General features: G+C 43.3%; 1 protein-coding gene across 16 annotated transcripts in view; it reads right to left on the bottom strand.

The window, feature by feature from the left end:
• The window catches only part of pja2 (praja ring finger ubiquitin ligase 2), a 281,791-nt gene that overhangs the window by 105,463 nt on the left and 153,988 nt on the right, over nt 1-22,340 (bottom strand). For 13 of the 16 annotated variants that reach the window (XR_011593692.1, XR_011593691.1, XM_070884059.1 and 10 more), the window contains one exon: nt 10,143-10,343. The exons of 1 other annotated variant lie outside the window; for it this stretch is intronic. Coding sequence is in view for 11 of the 15 variants with exons in the window: in XM_070884032.1 (XP_070740133.1) it covers nt 10,143-10,343 (201 nt within the window). In the remaining 4 variants the exon portion in view is untranslated. 2 more of the 16 variants (XM_070884108.1, XM_070884103.1) reach the window with 2 other exon arrangements.

The raw sequence follows: 22,340 nt of genomic DNA, 5'->3' as shown, positions 1-22,340 counted from the left end.
ATCTGTTTGCATTCAGACATTAAACATATATGGCTCAAAAACCTTTGAACCAGGATGTACTCATCCTGGACCTGGCACTGACCCCTAAGTTCACAGAGTCATGGGAAGGTCATTTGATTTAAATAAAGTGGGTAGGTCCCCACACCATTAGGGGCACACCTTAAGTGTCGACCTGCACAAGGAGACTGAAAAATGCTATGATGGGGACCAAAATGTACCTGAATTTTTTTCCCCCCCCCAATCAAGGGTTGAAGCCATGATCTAGGCCTTAACCAATAGATGAGCCCCACCTTTTGTGGTTCAGCAGACCAGTCAATATGCCTGCTTCCATAGTGTACCAGCCTGCCGATATTCCGCCAGGCAGGGGGCATGGGAATTTCCGGCCTGCGAGTCCCCATCCTTGGCCATGCCCATGTCGATACCATTGGCCTTGTTTGGGTCAAGTGGAAGATACAAAGGATCTGAGAACATGAGTTATAATTGGGAATTGCTTGGAAACAGTGACCACAATGTGGTTAAGTTTAAAATCAGCCATCCAATGGAAACTGGAAGTACAAAAACAAAATCACACTACAAAGTAACCATAAACTAGGAAAGAGTGGCAAAGAAAGAAACTAATGTTGGCAACAATGGAAGCAATGAAGAAATTTTTTTAAAAACTGGTCATGTATAAATCGATGGGTAGAGCAAAAGGCATAGATGAATATTAAGCAAAGGAAGTTTAAAAAATTGTTCAGCATAGCTAAAATAAAAATGAGAATATAAAATCATCCTCAAAACACTGGTGAATACATTCAGAACAAAGAAGACTGTCAAGGAAACCGGAGTATCCCAAGGGTGAAACAGTATCGTGACCAAAGGTCATCAGCTATCCTAAATGACTTCTTCGTATATGTCCATGGACAAGAGGTATTGCCAAAAATAAAATACAAATTTAAAATCAAATGGCAGACAGACCGAGAACACTAAAGAGAGTTCAAGTCATCTTAGCCTAGATGGGCTACAGATTAGTTTGCTTATGGAAAGGTGTAATGAAAGCTTTAGGGGTTACAAAGAAAATAGCACTTGGAGTGGTTTCCAAGACATGAAAGAAGAGATAGAATCCAAATTTATAACTAGCAGCATAAAGATTATATTGAAACAACTGGCCGCAAAGGATCAACTGAAATAGATTTTGGTAGTTTCAATCCAATTTGGATTGTTTCATTCCAATTTGGATTGTTTCAATCCAATTTGGATTGTATTTTAACCAAAATACAGTGGATGCAGGAAATCTGAAATATAAACAGAAAATACTGGAAACACAGGTCAGGCAGCAATGCTGTCTCACGCGCTGAGTATTTCCAAACACTTTCTTTTATATGTCTGTATTTCAACATCATGCAAGCAGGTCAAAGGATAGCTGTGGAAAAGAGACACTGGTGCAGTAGGAATTACTCTTCTGAAGTTGGGGCTGTAGTAGATTGTTGGGGCAGAGTAGAGGGAGATTTACTCTGCATCTGTCTATGCTATAGCTGACCTAGGAGCATTTGATCCAGACACTGGGTACTTGAAATGGAAAGAATTCCATTTCACAGCACTAACATCCCTCATCTTGACAAGACAAAAATAAGGTAACTACAAGAATGAGAAGCTGATGAATTGGACAGCAGTAATACATGAAATATTAGAAAGTGGAGAATAATACAGCTAGAGAAAAATGAGTAAGGCATCAATATGAATGAAAGGGGATGGCAAAGTTTGACCAGTTTTTGATTTTTTTTCCCAGTGAACATGAGGCAACTCCGTGGATGGTATATATTTAGATTTCAGGAAAGCTTTTGACAGTGTCACGCAGGAGACTGGTCAGCAAGATAGGAAGGCACGAAAAAGGCAAATCTCTGAAGTAAATCAGAAACAGTTTGAATCACAGGGAACAAAGATTAGTTGCATTAGTATGGAAGTGACTAGCTGGTGTCAGTCCCTGAGCCATTATTGTTTATATAAGGGATTTGAAAGTAAGAGCAAGTTTGCTATTTATACAACATTTGGGAGGGGGTCAAATTAACATAGGGGCAATTAGATCAAATATGGAGGGATTTTGATACATTATAAATACAAGGTCACAAGTGGCAGATAAATGCAAAGTGATTAGAGGAACAAAGGAAATAAGCAAGGGAAATTTAAGCTAAATGGTGTTTTTGTTTAAAGGTCATCCACACGAGGAATCTGGGGGTTCTCATGGACAATTCACCAAAACCACCAGCAATAAAGAAAGCAAACAAAATATTGGGGTGAACAGGTTACAAGTCTCAGTAATAATGAACTTGGGCAACAAAAAAAAAATCTGGAATACTGTGCACAATTCCATTGCATTGGAGAGGTTACAGCTGGTGCAACTAAATGAATGATACCTTGAGTTAGGCACCCGAGATACACATGGAGGCAACAGAAACTAGAATTGTTCCATTAAAAAAAGGTGGTTCATTGAGAATTTAAGACTCCAAGGGATAGAGAAATGTAATCTACTATATTTGACAGAGTACAGTAGCAAAGCCGTTATGGTACTGCATTAGTAACCCAGGTCATCAGTACAAATTGCTAGTTGTGAAATTGGAATTCAGTAAATCTGGTAAATTGTGGGCTATCAGAGAGAAAAAAAAATGAAGAAAGTTGCCATGTAAACTCAACTGGTTTACTAGTGTCCTTAGGGAAGATAACGTGTTAACCCTCCCCAGTACAAGCTCCAGTCTCACTGGTTGACCATTAATACCCTCTAAACTGTCTGAAACAATCACTACCCAAGATGGCCCACCATCATCTCAAAGCAACGAGGGATGGGCAATCAATGTGGCCTTGCCAACATCCAGAGAATAAATACCAAAACATGTTTTAGAAGGGAGCATGGACTCAAACTCAGGAAAGAAGGTGAAGAGTTTTTTGAATTGATTATCTTACATAGAGTAGTTAATATGTGGTACAATTTTGCAAGGCAGCACAGGAGCTGCCATTTAAGGTTGAACTGGATATGAGGGAAATTAGTCTATGGTATTTTCTAAACTTTGAGACCAGCTGATCTCTCCACAACAATTTATATATTCACATTTTTGTTTTATTCAGTCACAGGATTATGGGCATCACTGGGAAAGCCAGCATTTATTGCCCATTTTTAATTGCCCTAGAGTAGGTGGTGTGCCACCTTCTTGATAACAGAATGGCTTGCTAGGCCATCAGAGGGCAGTTCAGAGTCAACCACATTGTGGTGGGTCTGGAGTCACATATAGGCCTGACCAGGTAGGGAAAGCAGATTTCCTTCCCTAAAAGACATTAGTGAACCAGATGGGGTTTTACAACAATCGTATAATTACATGTTTTTTTAAAATTTCATATTTAATTTAAATTCCCCAACTGCTGAGGTGGGATTTGAACCCCAGTCTCTGGATGATTAGTCCAGGCCTCTGGATTACTAAACCCATAACATCACCACTATGGTACCATTCCCCATCTTCCTATGGGTTCATGCCTGTGATTCCCCACAGGAGAGAATGCTTAGCCTCAACCACCCACCAGTCTTTCTTATTGGGCAAGATGTAAAATTAGGGCACACCACTTTACACTACTCTTGCACAATCCCTAGCAGATTACTGAACATGACTGCGGTCTGGAAAAATTATACTGCATATATTTACATACAAAATTAAAAACTTGTGGCTCTATTTGGAGATAAAAGCGAGACAGGACTTGTTCTCAAGTCCCTTTTGGATGGTTTCCTCTTAGCAAAGCAATTTCTCCAGATGATGGACCTAGCAGCAGGATTGTTACCAATGCATTCCTATAACCTGGTGCTCTGCTTCTCTCCTTTGCTATGATATTTAACAGCAACTTTTTTTTCAATTTTAGTCCAGGCTCTCGTTGCTAATTTAAAATTAGAGATATCTGAGGAGCATAGATGCAGGGAGAAGAGATTTAAAACCAGCAAGAGACAGGAGTGAAGTTGGAAAGCATAACTTATTTAAGGATCACAGTAATGGGAGAACCGGGCAACAGCTCATGAAACTGCTGACTGAAATGAAAAATAATAAATTTAATTTATGGACATCAGCCAACACAAAAGGTGAGAATTTTAGTGGGTAAAGTTTAATATCAACTTCTATCTTATGAAGTGAGATTTTAGACGATATGTGGGCCATCTTATATTCAGAAGTATAAGCAATATGTTCCCTGATCTCCACTAGTGTCACTCTAAACAGCCATAAAAAGGATAGAGAGCTGTCAAAATTCACTCACTCTAGCATTTTAAGTACAGTAAAGAGTTATGTGCATCAGACCTTCATGAAACTGAATGTATTTTCAGAATCCAATAAAAGTTGTACAAATACTGAGTTAATGAATGCCACTGTGAATTGAAGTCATGTGGTCATCAGTCTCAGAGGGCTTCCTCAAAAGTTTGTTCTGCACTCAACAGTATCATTCAACTTGAACTTAACAGCCCTTTGTCCCACCCACCCCTCCCCATCAAACAAATATTGTTCCCCCTTACTGCTCACCCCCTTTCAGCTCAGTCAATAAAGGTTACAGACGAGAGATCTGGCATAGGTGGAATTCAAGTATAATGGCTTGATAGTCATACCAAATCTTTTCCACCCACCCGCCCCGCCCCGCCCCCCAAAAAAATATTCGGGGTAATTTTAACCTGACTTGTCCAGTGGAAACCAATGCAAATCAGACCAGCCTCTTGTGTTACATGCTGATCTCTTAGTTTTAGCCAGGAGTGTTAGATTTAAATGAACCCCCTCATTTTTGTATCGACCTGTGACTTAACTGGAAAAGAAGACTACTTAGAACTAGAGAATATTGCAATTCTCAAAGGGCTAGCTGAACAATTAACTAAAAGTAGGTGCGTGTCTTCACTGGTGCTCTCCACTCTCCCGTCCTGCGACAGTTGGAACTGGTGCTCGCCACTCTCCCGTCCTGCGACAATTGGAACTGGTGCTCGCCACTCTCCCGTCCATATCAGTAATTAACTTTCAGCATTGTTGTTGCCAATTTAAGTGTACCTAAGGGTTAAGTCATGGCAGGAGAGCTCGGACACGTGTTATGCTCCTCCTGTACTATGTGGGAAGTCAGGGACTACTGGAGCTACGGGTGGATCCACTCTGGAGCATGCACGATGCTGAGAATGACGTGAATAGCACGTTTAGTGAGTTGGTCTTACCACAGGTAAAGGGTCCAGAGTCAGATAGGGAATGGAAGACCAACAGGAGGAGCAGTGCAGGGAAGGTAGTGCAGGGGTTCTCTGCGATCATCCCCCTGCAAAATAGATACACCACTTTGGGTACTGTTGAGGGGGATGACTCATCAGGGGAGAGCAGCAGCAGCCAAGTTTATGGTACCGTGGCTGGCTCTACTGCACAGGAGGGCAGGAAAAAAAAAGAGTGGGAGAGCAATAGTGATAGGGGATTCAAGTGTAAGGGGAATAAACAGACGTTTCTGTGGCCGCAACCAAGACTCCAGGATGGTATGTTGCCTCCCTGGTGCAAGGGTGAAGGATGTCTCGGAGCGGGTGCAGGACATTCTGAAAAGGGAGGGTGAATAGCCAGTTGTCGTGATGCATATAGGTAAAAAACAGGATGAGGTCTTACGAGATGAATTTAGGGAGCTAGGAGTTAAATTAAAAAGTAGGACCTCCAAAGTAGTAATCTCAGGATTGCTACCAGTGCCACGTGCTAGGCAGAGTAGGAATCACAGGATAGCTCAGATAAATACGTGGCTTGAGAAATGGTGCAGAAGGGAGGGATTCCAATTCTCTTGGGACATTGGAACCGGTTCTGGGGAAGGTGGGACCAGTACAAACCGGACGGTCTGCACCTGGGCAGGATCGGAACCAATGTCCTAAGGGGAGTGTTTGCTAGTGCTATTGGGGAGGAGTTAAACTAATATGGTAGAGGGAATTAGAACCTATGCAGGGAGACAGAGGGAAATAAAAAGGGGGGGGGGGGGGGTAGAAGCAAAAGATAGAAAGGAGAAATAGTAAAAGTGGAGGGCAGAGAAACCCAAGGCAAAAAGCAAAAAGGGCCACATTACAGCAAGATTCAAAAGGGGCAAAGTGTGTTAAAAAGACAAGCCTGAAGGCTCTGTGCCTCAATGCAGGGAGTATTCGAAATAAGGTGGATGAATTAACTGTGCAGATAGCAGTTAATGGATACGATGTGATTGGCATCACGGAGACATGGTTCCAGGGTGACCAAGGCTGGGAACTCAACATCCAAGGGTATTTAGCATTTAGGAAGGATAGACAGAAAGGAAAAGGAGGCAGGGTGGCATTGCTGGTTAAAGAAGAAATCAATGCAATTGTAAGGAAGGACATTAGCCTGGATGATGTGGAATCAGTATGGGTGGAGCTACGGAATTCCAAAGGGCAGAAAACGCTAGTGGGAGTTGCATATAGACTACCAAATAATAGTAGTGAGGTTGGGGACAGCATCAAACAAGAAATAAGGGATGTGCGCAATAAAAGGTACAGCAGTTATCATGGGCAACTTTAATCTACATATAGATTGGGCTAACCTAACTGGTAGCAATGTGGTGGAGGAGGATTTCCTGGAGTGTATTCAGGATGGGTTTCTAGACCAATATATCGAGGAACCAACCAGGGAGCTGGCCATCCTAGACTGGGTGATGTGGAATGAGAAGGGACTAATTAGCAATCTTGTTGTGCGAGGCCCTTTGGGGAAAAGTGACCATATGGTAGAATTCCTTATTAAGATGGAGTGACAAGGTTAATTCAGAAACTAGGGTCCTGAACTTAAAGAAAGGTATCTTCGACGCTATGAGGTGTGAATTGACTAGAATAGACTGGCAGAGGATACTTAAAGGGTTGACGGTGGATAAGCAATGGCAAATATTTAAAGATCACATGGATGAACTTCAGCAATTGTTCATCCCTGTCTGGAGTAAAAATAAAACTGGGAAGGTGGCTCAACCATGGCTAACAAGGGAAATTAAGGATAGTGTTAAAATCAAGGAAGAGGCATATAAATTGGCCAGAATAAGCAACAAACCTGAGGACTGGGAGAGATTTAGAATTCAGGAGGACTAAGGGTTTAATTAAGAGGGGGAAAATAGAGTACGAGAGGAAGCTTACAGGGGAACATAAAAACTAACTGCAAAAGCTTCTATAAATATGCGAAGAGAAAAAGATTAGTAAAGACAAACGTACGTCCCTTGCAGTCGGATTCGGGTGAATAATGGGGAACAAAGAAATGGCAGACCAATTGAACCAATACTTCGGTTCTGTCTTCACAAAGGAAGATACAAATAACCTTCTGAGTGAACTAGGGGACAGTGGGCCTAGTGAGAAGGAGGAACTGAAAGATATCCTTATTAGGTGAGAAATTGTTAGGAAAATTGATGGGATTAAAGGCCGATAAATCCCCAGGTCCCGATAGTCTGCATCCCAGAGTACTTATGGAAGTGGCCCGAGAAATAGTGGATGCATTGGTGATCATTTTCCAACAATCTTATCGACTCTGGATCAGTTCCTATGGACTGGAGGGTAGCTAATGTAACGCCACTTTTTAAAAAAGGAGGGAGAGAAAGTGGGTAATTATAGACCGGTTAGCCAGACATCAGTAGTGGGGAAAATGTTGGAATCAATCATTATGAAATAGCAGCCCATTTGGAAAGCAGTGAAAATTTCGGACCGAGTCAGCATGGATTTATGAAAGGGAAATCATGCTCGACGAATCTTCTGGAATTTGAGGATGTAACTAGTAGAGTGGACAAGGGAGAATGTGGTTTATTTGGACTTTCAAAAGGCTTTTGACAAGGTCCCGCACAAGAGATTGGTGTACAAAATAAAAGCACATGGTATTGGGGGTAATGTACTGACGTGGATAGCGAACTTGTTGGCAGACAGGTAGCAGAGAGTTAGGAAAAACGGGTCCTTTTCAGAATGGCAGGCAGTGACCAGTGGGGTGCCGCAGGGCTCAGTGCTGGGACCCCAGCTATTTTCAATATACATTAATGATTTAGATGAAGGAATTGAGTGTAATATCTCCAAGTTTGCAGATGACACTAAACTGGGTGGTGGTGTGAGCTGTGAGGAGGACGCTAAGAGGCTGCAGGGTGACTTGGACAGATTAGGTGAGTGGGCAAATACATGGCAGATACAGTATAATGTGGATAAATGTGAGGTTATCCATTTTGGGGGCAAAAACACAAAGGCATATCATCTGAATGGCAGCGGACTAGAAAAAGGGGAGATGCAACGAGACCTGGGTGTCATGGTTCATCAGTCACTGAAAGTGGGCACGCAGGTACAGCAGGCAGTAAAGGCGGCAAATGGTATGTTGGCCTTCATAGGTAGGGGATTTGAATATAGGAGCAGGGAAGTCTTACTGCAGTTGGACAGGGCCTGAGTGAAGCCTCACGTGGAATATTGTGGTCAGTTTTGGTCTCCTAGTCTGAGGAAGGATGTTCTTGCTATTGAGGGAGTGCAGTGAAGGCTCACCAGACTGATTCCAGGGATGGCTAGGCTGTCATGAGAGACTGGATCAACTGGGCCTTTACTCACTGGAGGTTAGAAGGATGAGAGGGGATCTTATAGAAGCATAAGATTCTGACAGGACTGGACAGGTTAGATGCAGGAAGAATGTTCTCCATGTTGGGGAAGTCCAGAACCAGGGGATAGAGGATAAGGGGTAGGCCATTTCGGCCTGAGATAAGGAGAAACTTCTTCACTGAGTTGCTGACCTGTGGAATTCAGGTTCATTGAATATATTCAAGAGGGAGTTAGAGATGGCGCTTACAGTTAAGGGGATCAAGTGGTATGGAGAAAGCAGGAAAGTCTACACCGGGCAATTTCCCATCACAGAAATCAATTACCACGGTGCTGCTTACTCTCATTTGCCATGAAGGAGTTCGGAGTAGAGCGCTTGCTTTGGGAGTCTCGTGTCTGGCATGTGGACAATGTGGCCGGCCCAGCAGAGCTGATTAAGTGTGGTCAGTGCTTCAATGCTGGGAATGTTGGCCTGGTCAAGGACCTTCATGATAAACGAGCCAAAAGGTAGGCAGAGGAAACATTACAGGGACCCCATCAAAGCCGCCCTGAAAAAGTGCAACATCCACACAGACACCTGGGAGTCCCTGGCCAAAGACTACCCTAAGTGGAGGAAGAGCATCCAGGAGGGCACTGAGCACCTAGTCTCATCACCGAGAGCATGCAGAAATCAAGCACAGGCAGTGGAAAGAGCGTGCAGCAAACCTGTACCCCCCCATCCCTTCCCTCAACAACTATCTGTCCCACCTGTGACATGGACTGCGGTTCTCATATTGGACTGTTCAACCACCCAAGGACTTTTTTTTTTAAATAAAAGAGTGGAAGCAAGTCTTCCTTGATTCCAAGGGACTGCCGATGATGATGCTTACTCTATGCAAGAAGTGCGCTGATTATTTCAGGCAATTCATTAAGCTCTTTGAACCTTTGTTGCTAATGGAAAGCATTTGGAATCCTCCAAAATATCCTGACACTCCAGTGGCAAAACAAATTAGACAAAACAAAAATAAATTATTTACTCATTTAGCATAAATCACAATAAAAGATGGCTGCTGCCTATGCTGCAGGGGAATCAGCAGCAGTGGCTGTTGCCTGCGAACTGAAATGGATGATGGAGGAGGAGGCCAGGAACACAAATTCATCTCTTTTTTTTTTTAAACTGGAGTCTTGGACTATTTTCTACACAAAAAAAACACATTAACACCTTGCCTCTTTAATGTGAGCTCATCAATTTCAGCAAACAGAACCAGGGTCATGAATCAAACACTGAACCAGGCAGAGAAACTACTTTGCTGAGAATTTTCCTAACAGATCAAAACAAACCCTCTGATCCAGTCCTCCAGTAACAGACAGAAGCTTAGACAGTTTGGCAGATTATTCAATATATTTCACTTTGAATAAATGAATTCCTCTTAATGCTGTACTGCAATAGTGATGGCACTGCACATGATCGCACCCTCTATAAGCAGTGGACACTGGGAACTGTCGAGTTTCTTTTTAAATCCAAATGACTATCAAACATTTGAGTTTTTTTTTCATCCTTTTGAAAGCCCAAATCTACTTATTCTTTTTAGACAGCACATATCACATTTGAAACACAACACACATAAACCGTTATCTTTTGAAACAGTGTTTAGCTCCATTCCTTCCCATTGGTGTTCATTTTCTGTTAACTGATTCCAAGGCTTGGCAATAGAGGGACGAAAGCTAACATAAGCATGCCTTCTCCCGTATCTTCTTCCAGTGATAGTCTGATAACCTCCTGCTGGTCTGGGCCAGGCTGCCTTTCCAGACTCCTGACCCATCACTAAAAAACAAAACAAAAAAAGGAAGTCAGTTCAAGTTGCATAAAAAAAACTAAATTATGTAACATTTCAATCTCTTCTATCTTGTGTTTTACAACGATACATCACCAATATAGGCAATATACACTGAAGCAGTAATTGAAGACATAGATGGAGTACTTTATATTCCATTTATTTACACAAGTAAAAAGGAGCCAAGTATATGAAAAATTCTTATAGTTTACCACACATTTTCAATTTTGGTGGCATCCTGCACTGGAGGTCCTGGCCCTTCACTTTAGGTTCTCCACAAAAAAAAACATGAATTTGACCGGCTTACTACAAGTATGCAATTTGACCTCTTCATAGGCTTCTAAAAGCTCAAGACTCAATAGAGCCCTGGGGGCAATTTTTAACTTCACCACCTGGGCAATATCCTGGCAGACTGGATCATCCAAAAGTCCAAATAGACAACATCCATAGACATCACAATGATTACCACCTCAAAAAATTAATTTGGGTCAGTCAGACATGACCAACTCATCACAAATCCATGCAGACTCTGATCAGTTCACAAATGTCCAATTGTTTATTCACTCATGCCTGGATGATGGATTTCACAACTCATTAAACCAACAAGTCTGCAGTTACCTGGTTTCTCCCTCCCTTCTTAAATAAATCGAGTGACATTTGTAATTTTTCAATCCAAAAAGGCACAATTACTGAATTGAGAGTTTCATTTTGGGAGGAAGAATGAGGCACAATATAAACTAAATGGTACAATTTTAGAGAGAGTGAAAGAACAGAAAGACCCGGGGATGCATGTACACAAATCTTTGAAAATGGCAGCAGGACAAGTTGATAAAGCGGTTTAAAAAAAAAGAGCATATAGATGATCCTTGATTTTATAAAATCGAGACAGAGTACAAAAGCAAGGAATTTATGCTAATCCTTTATAAAAAGTTACTGGTTAGGCTTTTGCTGGAGTCATGTGTTCAATTCTGGGCACTGCTTTAGGAAGGATGTCAAGGCCTTGGAGAGGGCGCAGATGAGATTTACCAGAATTATACCAGGGATGAAGGAATTCAGTTGCATGGAGACACTGGAGAAATTGGGATTGTTCTCCTTAGAGCAGAGATTTAATAGAGGTGCTCAAAATTATAAGGGGTTTTGATAAGAATAAATGAGAAACTGTTTCCACTGGCAGGAGAATCAGTAACCAGAGGACACGTCTTCCTTTTACCAAGCTAATTGGCAAAAGGAAGATGAGTTTTAAAAAAAAGCGCAGCAAGTTATGATGATCTGAAATGCGCTGCCTGAAAGGGTGGTGGAAGTAAATTAAATAGTATGTTTCAAAAGGGGATTAAATATATACTAGGTGTAAAAATTTGCAAGGATATAGGGAAGGACTTGGAAGTGAGACTAATTGGATAGCTCTTTCAAAGAACCTGCACAGCCACAATGGATCAAATAACCCATTTCTGTGCTGCAAAATTCTATGTTTCTAGAGACAGTTTCTCACGTACTCCTTTTTATACTCCGGGATGGAAAGAATCAGGTCAAGAAATTTGTCCATCTTAAGATCCATTATTTTCTCAATTATCATTTTTTTAAAGTTATATTAAATCCACCAAGTTCCGCCACTCTACTTAATTTTAGGTTCACTGGTATTTTGTCATCTTTCACCATGATTAAAATGGATACAATGTATTCATTTAACAAATCTGCACCAATTATAGTCTTGTCTGTATTTGTCTTTCCCTTTACTGTCCCCTCAAATGAATAAAACCTTTTGCTGTTAGTTTTGATAATTTTTTTCTTCATCTCATTACTTTCTTGGCAATCCTTTGTTGCGTTTTACAGATCTCACTTTACCTTGCAATTGTGTAAGCTTTCACTTTCAGCTCGATGCTGTTCCTTGCATTTGTTGAGCATGGTTGCTTAACTACACATGTGGAGCCTTTGGCTTTTAGGGTATGTACTGATTTTATATTGTACCAAGTACTTCTTTGAATAAGTCTCTGTTTTTCTGCAGTTTTACCCATGAACAGTTCAGCCCAGTTTAGTGGTCAATTCATTTCAGCATTTCTAATATTGCCTTGTTTAAATTTACATTCGCTCTCAAACCCAACATCAAATTCAATCATATTATGGGCACTATTTGCAAGATGTTCCCTTTCCATCAGATTGTTAACTAATTCTGCTTTGTTAATCATCACTAAATCTAGTATGGCCTATTCCTGTCAGTTCAAGGGCATACATCCCAAATACATTCTAGAAATTCATTGCATTTACCAATTGAGCTATTCTGCTTCTCCCAGTCGATGTGAAGATTAAAATCTCCCATTACAACCACATTGTATTTGTTACATGCTTCCCCAATCTATGTATTTATCAAATCTGTAGGCAATTACTGCTAGAGTCTTGCACCTTTTGCTGCTCATTATCTCTACCCAGTGTTTCCACTGCCTGATCACCCTGACTGAAATCCCTACTTTCTACTGCTGTAATTGTGTCAGCATTACTACTCATCCTCCTTTCTCAATTTCCATCATGTCTAAAGATCCTATAAACTGGAATATTTAGCTCCGAATCATGCCCAAACAGGTAGCTAATGGAGACGGCGTCAAACCCGTTAAGCCAAATTTGAGCTAACTCACGTAGTATTTCTTGTGCTTTGTGCAGAACTCATTTGGGTGATTGTTCCCACCTTGCCCATATACCTTGCTGCTCTTCTCACTGACTTTCATGGATTTTCCACTCCCACCCCAGCTAATTTAAATCTTTCCCCACTGCCCTATCTATCTTCAACAATAAAAGATAGGTGATAGTAATAAAAACCTGTGTTCATCTGAAAAACTTTCAAAATTCACTTATTTGGTTTGGAAAGATTTTTAAAAAGAATGAGGTAGACCAAGTGTGCACCCAACTGTATGTTCTACTTTCTGACTTGCATTGTCTCAGCTAAAGAATTAATTACATTAAATTTTACCTGAAACTCATCTGCAGTCTGTTTTCAAATAATCTGGCAAATCTCAATGTTCAACTTGAATGTCTTAATAGGAGCAGGAATAAGCCATTTGGCCCCTCAAGCCTGCTTCGCCATTTAATACGATCATGGCTGATCTGATCTTGGGCTCAGCTCCATTTCCCTGCCCGCTCGCTCCCCATAACCCTTCACTCCCTTGATTGGACCTGAAGCAATTTAATGGTAGAGAACTACATACTATGCCCAATCACCAATAAAGAAAAGACCCAGTCTTTCCTTGAATGTGTTGTTGCCTTCCAAATCCATGCCCATTTTTCTAGCAACTCAAGTATGAGCCTCTCTAAACAGGTTTCCGCCCCGCCATAGCACTGAAACGGGAGTAATCAGAATCCTGTGTGGCTAATGCACTAATCCGCCTCATCCTTCTCGCCTTTTCTGCAGCCTTTGACCCGGTTAACCACACCATTCTCTTCGAACACCTCTCTTCTGTTGTCCAGCTCAGTGGGACGGTTTTCAAAAGTCTATGTGGCCACCCATCTCAGGCTGAACCAGACTGGTCGCAATCTGGGCAACGGATTTGACCCAGTGCTGAGCTTCCGACTCCATATCTGCTCAATGATAAAGATTGCCTATTTTCACCTCCGTTATAACATCCATCTCTGCCCCGCCTTGGCTCATCTGCTGCTGAAATCCTCATCAGGTCAGTGATCCTTTAGACTGGACAATTTTAATGCTCTCCTGGCTGGCCACCCATTTTCCACCCTCCGTAAACTTCAGCTCATCCAACACTCCCCCGCTGCCTGTATCCTCATTCACACCAAATTCTTTTCATAAATTACACAAGCTTGCTCTCCTACATGATGGGAATCTATGCAGGGAGGCAGAGGGAAGTAAAAAGGGGGGCAGGAGCAAAAGGTAAGAAGGAGAAAAGCAAGAGTGGAGGGCAGAGAAATCAAGGGCAAAAATCAAAAAGGGCCACATTACAACATAATTCTAAAAAGGACAAAGTGTTTAAAAAAAACAAGCCTGAAGGCTCGGTGTCTCAATGCGAGGAGCATTCGCAATAAGGTGGACGAAAAAAATCCAAGCACAGGCATCTTGCACCCTCCAAGATGCAGTTCGGGACCTGGAATATTGGGTCCTTCATTGAAACATCTGTGAACTCATTCCTTTTTGGAGTAGAAGAAAGTCATCCTCGCTTCGAGGGACTGCCTATGATGATGATGATGGATGAATTGACTGCACGGATAGCAGTCAACGGATATGATGTAATTCAGATCACGGAAACATGGCTCCAAGGTAACCAAGGCTGGGAACTCAACATCCAGGGCTATTCAATATTCAGGAAGGAAAAGGAGGTGGGGTAGCGTTATTTGTTAAAGGGGAGATTGACGAGATAGTAAGAAAGGACATTAGCATGGATGATGTGGAATCTATGGGCTCAAGTTTCGGGCCGTGCCTAGAATGGCGCAGCCCCAACCTGGACACCCGTTTTTCGCGCCACAAAGTGCGCCTAAAAGAAAACTTGGATTCTCCGGCTCCCGGCGCGGCGCAGCACGAGCTGTAGGGGGCGGAGCTAGGTCCCTGCGCTGAAAACAGTGCTGGGACCTCTGCACATGCACGGTACAGTGGGCGCGCATGTGCAGTAGCTCCAGGCACCCAAAACTGTGGGAGGGGCCCGAAGCACGCAGCCGAATGGCCTCACTGGGGCTGCGTGCATAAGGCTGCCTCCCACGCCCAGCTCCCTCCCGACCCGACTCCCTCTCACCCCGCGCCCCCCCCCCCCCCACGGACCGGACTCGACCTCCCTCTCCCCTCCCCCACCCAACCCGTGCTTCCCCCCCCCCACAGACCCGACCCGCGCTTCTCCTCCTCTTCCCTCTCCCCACCCATCTAGAGTTTTTTGAGGATGTAACTAGTAGAGTGGACAAGGGAGAACCAGTGGATGTGGTGTATTTGGACTTTTAAAAGGCTTTTGACAAGGTCCCACACAAGAGATTAGTGTGCAAAATTAAGGCACATGGTATTGGGGGTAATGTATTCACGTGGATAGAGAACTGGTTGACAGACAGGAAGCAAAGAGTGGGAATAAACAGGTCCTTTTCAGAATGGCAGGCAGTGACCAGTGGGGTGCCACAGGGCTCAGTGCTGGGACCCCAGCTATTTACATGATACATTAATGATTTAGACAAAGGAATTGAATGTAATATTTCCAAGTTGGCAGAGGACACCAAGCTGGGTGGCAGTGCGAGGTGTGAGGAGGATGCTTGGAGGCCGTGGGGGACTTGGACAGGTTAGGTGAATGGGCAAATGCAGTAGAATGTGGATAAGTGTGAGGTTATCCACTTAGTGGCCAAAACAGGAAGGCAGATTATCTGAATGGTGGCAGATTAGGAAAGGGGGGCAGGGGGTGGGGAGGGTGCAATGAGACCTGGGTGTCATGGTACAGTCATTGAAGGTAGGCATGCAGATACAGCAGGCAGTAAAGGCGGCAAATGGCATGCTCGCCTTCATAGCGAGGGGATTTGAGTATAGGAGCAGGGACATCTTACTGCGGTCGTACAGGGCCTTGGTGAGACACCAAGTCGGGTGTGTAATTTTGGTCTCCTAATCTGAGGAAGGACATTCTTGCTATGGAGGGTGTGCAGCGAAGGTTCAGCAGACTGATTCCTGGGATGGTAGGACTGACATGAATACAGACTGGATCAATTAGGCTTATATTCACTGGAATTTAGATGAATGAGGGGACCTCATAGAAACATACAAAATTCTGACAGGGTTGGACAGGTTAGATGCAGGAAGAATGTTCCCGATGTTGGGGAAGTCCAGAACCAAGGGTAAGCATAAGGGGTAGCCATTTAGGACCGAGATGAGGAGAAACGTCTTCACTCAGAATTGTGAACCTGTGGAATTCTCTACCACAGAAAGTTGTTGAGGCCAGTTGGTTAGATATATTCAAAAAGGGAGTTAGATGTGGCCCTTGCAGCTAAAGGGATCAAGGCGTATGGAGAGAAAGCAGAAATGGGGTACTGAAGTTGCATGATCACCAATGATCATATTGAATGGTGGTGCAGGCTCGAATGGCTGAATGGCCTACTCCTGCACCTATTTTCTATGTTTCTATTAGCTCCCAGCACACCAAATGCTGCAATTTTAAAATTCACATCCTCATGTTCAAATCCCTCCATGGCCTCTCCCCTTCCCATCTTTAAATTCTTGCATGCCTCGAACCCTCAAATAACTGCGCACCTCCAACTCTGGCCTCTTGTGCATCCACCACTTTGTTCATCCCACCACTGGCAGCCATTCCTTCAGCTGTCTAGGCCCCAAGCTTTTGTCCATCCATCTCCACCCCCCTTTAAGAAGCTCCTTAAAACCTAACTCTTACCAAGAGTTTAGCCACTCTGCCTAGTATCTCTTCTTTAGCTTAGTGTCAATTTTTGTCTGGCTACGCTCCTGTGAAGTGCCTTAGGACATTTTACTATGTTAACCATCATCATCAAAGGCTGTCCCTCGAACAAGGATGACTTGCTTCCACACCAAAAGGGATGAGTTCGCAGATGTTTCAATGAAGGACCAGATACTCCAGTTTCAATCAAGGACCCGATATTCCAGTCCTGAAAGATGTCTGTGCATGGATTTTTATTAACGTGTGGTGACCGTTGCACATCAGCCACCACACGGGCTTGATGGTGCTAGGCCTTTATCCAGTGGCAAGTGTTAACCAGGACGACTGGAGACCCGCTCTGCTGCACGGACCTAGTGCGCACACATCGCAGTGTGGGCTGGCCCGTGCTGCCCCTGGCTCTTCTGGGCCCTGTACCCTCAGTCGTTGCACCTCTGCCACAATCTCTCGCCACAAAACATTTGCCAAATCTCAGCCACGATCTCTCACCGCTCCTCTGCCCCGATCATTTGCCGAATCTCACCATGATCTCTTGCCACTCATCCGCCCCGACCTTTCTGCTCCTTTGCTGTACCTGAGCCCCGCCGATGTTCCTGCCCACGGTCCAAACAGCGACCTGGGTTTTGATTAAGTCACCCAGTTGCCTATCTCGAAGTGGTAGCACACTTGGAGCAGCTCGCGCTGGAAGTTGTAGTGGCATGCTCCAGCTCTTTAATCCTCCCGACCTGTGGTGGTGTCTCCTCTCAGATCAGGGTGGCCCACGATGTTGCGGGGCCTGCGCTCCAGCTCTTTTAGCCTCCCAACCTGTGGTGGTGTCCTCTCGTTAATGTTAATGTTAATTATCTTAATTGGCACTGTATAAATGCATGTTGTTTAGACAGGAAGGAGAGTTTAGAAATAGGGGCAAGTTGGAGAGAATCAGTGGATCAACCGTGAACTTTTACTGGAAAGGGAGTGGAATGATACCTGAATAAAGGGAGTTGGAGTCAGAGGAGATCAAGGGGGCAGAAGGTAGAGAAGAGCTTGAAGAGTGCTGGGGAGGAGATGGGAGATAAGCTGCAAAGTGACAGGGAAGGGGAATCCAGCTAAGCCAAGTTCTCAATATTGAGACAAAGAAATCCATGAGCTCCTCATGCTTTGTGTTGAGGAGAGAATGGAATGGGAGGCCAAATGAGTTTGGCACACGCACACACTCTGGAAAATTGTTAACAAAACATTGGAGAACATACTTCATCAAGGAGTTTGACTGGTGATCTGGCTTACGAAACCACTCACTATAAATGGCTTGAAAAAAACCCAGCAATATTTCCAGAATTTGCCTCAAATATTTGAAGAGAGTTTTTTTTCTCCAATATGTTGAAAATATTTCTATTTCTCCCCCTGTCCCCCACCAAATTAAGTTCTCAATTGTATTTTTTGACATCAATCGAAGGATGCAGAGCATACATAAAGTATTCAAGTTTATAGCTAGTTTTGTTAGTTTATAAAAGTTGCTACAATTTACTTCAGATACAAATCTCAGTCAGTGCTTTGTTATTTTTAGGTACCCTCTGAAGTAAAAAAATAAAGAGAGTAGATTTTCAGAGTTTAAAATTGTTTAAATGTGAGCTAGCCTGAAAAAAAATATGAAAATTGCTTTTCGATGGATGTGAAAACAGAAGGAGAAATACTTTTATACTGGAGACACCAAGCCTACCAGAAGCACTGAAAATGTTGAGATGAATTCATGGGGGGGAAAAAATACAAATTTCAAGCCCAGCTCTTGCAAGGCTGATACCCTCAAGTAAAAAACATTAATAAAGCTACTTAAAGACAAGACATACTTAGGAGTAAACAATGTAAAAAATGCAATCATGTGTCTTTTAGGTTGTAAACCTGACTTTACACAACAGAAATGAAATTCACCAAGGAAAAGATGATGGCTGAAAAAGATTTTGAAAGTATTGAGACTTGACTGGCTCGCCTTCCAAGTAAGTTCCACAGCAGTGAATTACAATTGTTAAGTTAAAATTAGCCAATACAAGTTTCTTCTCGCTGAAAAATGCAGACAAAAATAGCAAGAAATTTCTAACTGAAAAATCTGATTAAGAAAGTTCTATACAAGGTGTGAAAAGAAAGACAAACATGGCCGATATACTGGTTTTAAGATATACTAGTCAATCTCCTGTGACATGTGCATGGAGTTCAGGCTTCAGCTGAAGTGGGAGTCGAAGGTAGGGAATAATTAGGCCACAATGTGCAATCGTAATTCATTCCCTATTGTAAAGTTATGCCCTGTTATTTATATATGAACTTGGATTTTGTGTGATTACTAGTCATTGTCTCATGGTGCTGCACATAGTTGGAGAACATGACTGCTGTTCTAGCCATCTGGTTTGTTCAACTCGTGTACATTTTCTGTGTTGCTGTTAATCTCAATCTCTCTCTCAACTTACTTTTTGCTTCTTTTTCTGTCCTCTTCTGCTTCACTTTCTTTCTTTCCTTTCAGGTCAGAGGTGGTGGCTGGTGTGGTTTGAAGAGTCACCAACTTCTGCAGGATATATTTGGATTGGGGGCTCAAGGAAAATGTGGCACTTGGCTGCTCCCTTCCCATCCCCTCCTCCAAATCACTCGTGTTTCCCCCACACCCTCATTCCCAACATGTTACCTACCCTTTCACCTTCCTACCATTACTTATTCCCATCACAACCCACAACTCTTCCTTTTTGACCTTAAACATTCACTCCCTCCACCACCAGTGTACCATGGCTGCAGTGTGTACCATCTAAAAGATGGACTGCAGCAACTAGCTAAGGCTTCTTCGGCAACACCTCCCAAACCCGTGACTTCTACCACCTGGAAGGACAAGAGCAGCAGGGGCATGGGAACACCACCACCTCCACGTTCCCCACCAAGTCACACACCATCTTGACGAGGAAGTATATTGCCGTTAAGTCATCGTCACTTAGTCAAAATGCTGGAACTCCCTCCATAACAGCATTGTGGGAGTACCTTCACCACACTGACTGCATTGGTTCAAGGTGGCTCACCAGCAGCTTCTCAAGGGCTATTAGGGATGGACAATAAGTGCTGGCCTTACCTGTGACACCCACATCCCATAAACACATTAAAAAATTACCTAACCAACACATGTCCTCAACTTTACCTTACCTCACTCTTAACCCTCCTCACAGCAAGTGACAAAAGCCCACTCAGTTTCCCTCCTCTACCTACCTTTCCTCTCAGACTTTGCTTGCTTTCAAAATTAAGGTGCTAGAAATTAGAATCCATCTCACAGATCTAAGTTTTTAAGCATTATTCTTTTGTCAACAAAACACAGGCAAGATAATGAATTGGTTTCAAAATTCAACTGATGTTTTTTTGATTGGCTAACTAACAGAAAACAGAGTCGGGATAAATGGATCATTTTCCGGTTGGCAAACAGTGACTAGTGGGGTGCCACAGGGATCGGTGTTGGGGCCTCAACTATTTACAATCTATATTAATGACTCGGATGAAGGGACAGAGTGTAATGTAGCCAAGTTTGCTGATGATCCAAAGATGGGTAGGAAAGCAATTTGCGAGGAGGAAACAAAACATTTGCAAAGGGATATAGACAGGCTAAGAGAATGGGCAAAAATTTGGCAGATGGAGTATAATGTGGGAAAATGTGAGGTTATCCACTTTGGTAGGAAGAATAGAAAGCAAATTTTTTTTTTTTTTTTTTTTTTAAATGGAGAAAAATTGCAAAGTCTTGCAGTACAGTGGGACCTAGGTGTCCTTGTGCATGAAACACAAAGTTAGTATGCAGGTACAGCAAGTAATCAGGAAGGCAAATGGACTGTTGGCCTTTATTGCAAGGAGGGTGGAGTATAAAAGAAGTCTTGCTACAACTGTACAGGGTATTGGTGAGGCCACACCTGGAGTACTGCATACAGTTTTGGTCTCCGTATCTAAGAAAGGATATACTTGCATCGGAGGCTATTCAGAGAAGGTTCACTTGATTGATTTCAGAGATGAGGGGGTTGACTTATGAAGATAGGTTGAGCCTATACTCATTGGAGCTCAGAAGAATGAGAAGCGATCTTATCAAAACATAAGATAATGAGGGGATGAGACATACAAGGTGGATGCAGTGAGGATATTTCCACTCGAGGTTAGAACCAGGGGCCAGTCTCAGAATAAGGGGTCGCCCATTTAGAACCGAGAAGAGGAGAAAAATTTCTTCTGAGGATTGTAAATCTATGGAATTCTTTGCCCCAGAGAGCTGTGAAGGCTGGGTCATTGAATATATTTAAGGCAGAGATAAACAGATTTTTGAGCAATAATGGAGTAAAGGGTTATGGGGAGCAGGCAGGGAAGTGGAGCTAAGTCCATGATCAGATCAGCCATGATTTTATTAAATGGCAGAGCAGGCTCGAGGGGTCAAATAGCCTACGCCTGCTCCTATTTATGTTCTTATGCTCCTGAATAGTGAAACAATATTAAAAGACACTCCCTCTTATCTCTCTCACTACCCATCCCCCCAAACTAAAATCATCTTAATTGTGTAATCATATTTCACCCCCCCCCCCCCAACCAAGATAGACTAGTCCCCAATATTTATCTGTAGGCAGCTTCAGAGCAGGGGTTGGAATTGCATGGGTAAAATCTGGGTGTCAAGTCAGCAGCTCAGAATCTGCAATCACAACTGAACTGAAGCAATAAAGTTTAGTATCCAGGTTTCGCAGCTCCAAAACACATCCTCACAATGAAATCTCAGCTCTATTTAAAAAGAGACAATGTACAAATGGAAATTGGTGGAGCCAAGAGGTGTTTATGATGGATGGTGCACAGAAAGGCAGCACCCATATTTAATGTTGCATCACTGGAATTACTGCTGGGTGCAGTGAGCAACAGGAGGGACATACTTTTCCCCGGCAATGAGGAGGAGGAAATTTGTGGCTCTCACCAAGACAGTGTGCTTGGAGGTAACTGAGGTGAACAGCAGGAGCATTGTGCCCCAGTCTTGGATGCAGGGCAGGAAGCAATTTAATATGAGGCGGGAGTAGAGAGAGGCAGCGGCCTATAAAAGGCTCAGCAGTCCGGGGAGCGTCGAGAGACGCGGGAGTCGAGAGAGGCAGCGGCCTATAAAAGACTCAGCAGTCCGGGGAGCGTCGAGAGAGGCAGCGGCCTATAAAAGGCTCAGCAGTCCGGGGAGCGTCGAGAGAGGCGGGAGTCGAGAGAGGCAGCGGCCTATAAAAGGCTCAGCAGTCCAGGGAGCGTCAAGAGAGGCGGGAGTCGAGAGAGGCAGCGGCCTATAAAAGGCTCAGCAGTCCGGGTACCGGTGCAGCTCCAGCTGAGAGAAGTCAAAAAAGAAGTAGAAAGAAATCAAAAGGTGACGTCACAGCCAACATGGTAAGTGATTGGTGAGTAGTTTTTCTTTATCTTTATTAGTCAGTAACTTAACATTGTTGTCGGCAATTTAAGTGTATCTAAGGGTTAAGTCATGGCAGGACAGCTCGGTCACGTGATATGCTCCTCCTGTACCATGTGGGAACACGGGGACAACACCAGTGTCCCTGACGACTACATGTGCGGGAAGTGTGTCCACCTCCGGCTACTGACGGTCCGCGTTGCGGAGTTGGAGCTGAAGGTGGATTCACT

Source organism: Pristiophorus japonicus, chromosome 1 (assembly GCF_044704955.1).
Source record: "Pristiophorus japonicus isolate sPriJap1 chromosome 1, sPriJap1.hap1, whole genome shotgun sequence".
Lineage (NCBI taxonomy): Eukaryota > Metazoa > Chordata > Chondrichthyes > Pristiophoridae > Pristiophorus > Pristiophorus japonicus.
Note: the sequence above shows the minus strand (reverse complement) of the source record. Positions and strands in the feature narration are given on the sequence as shown.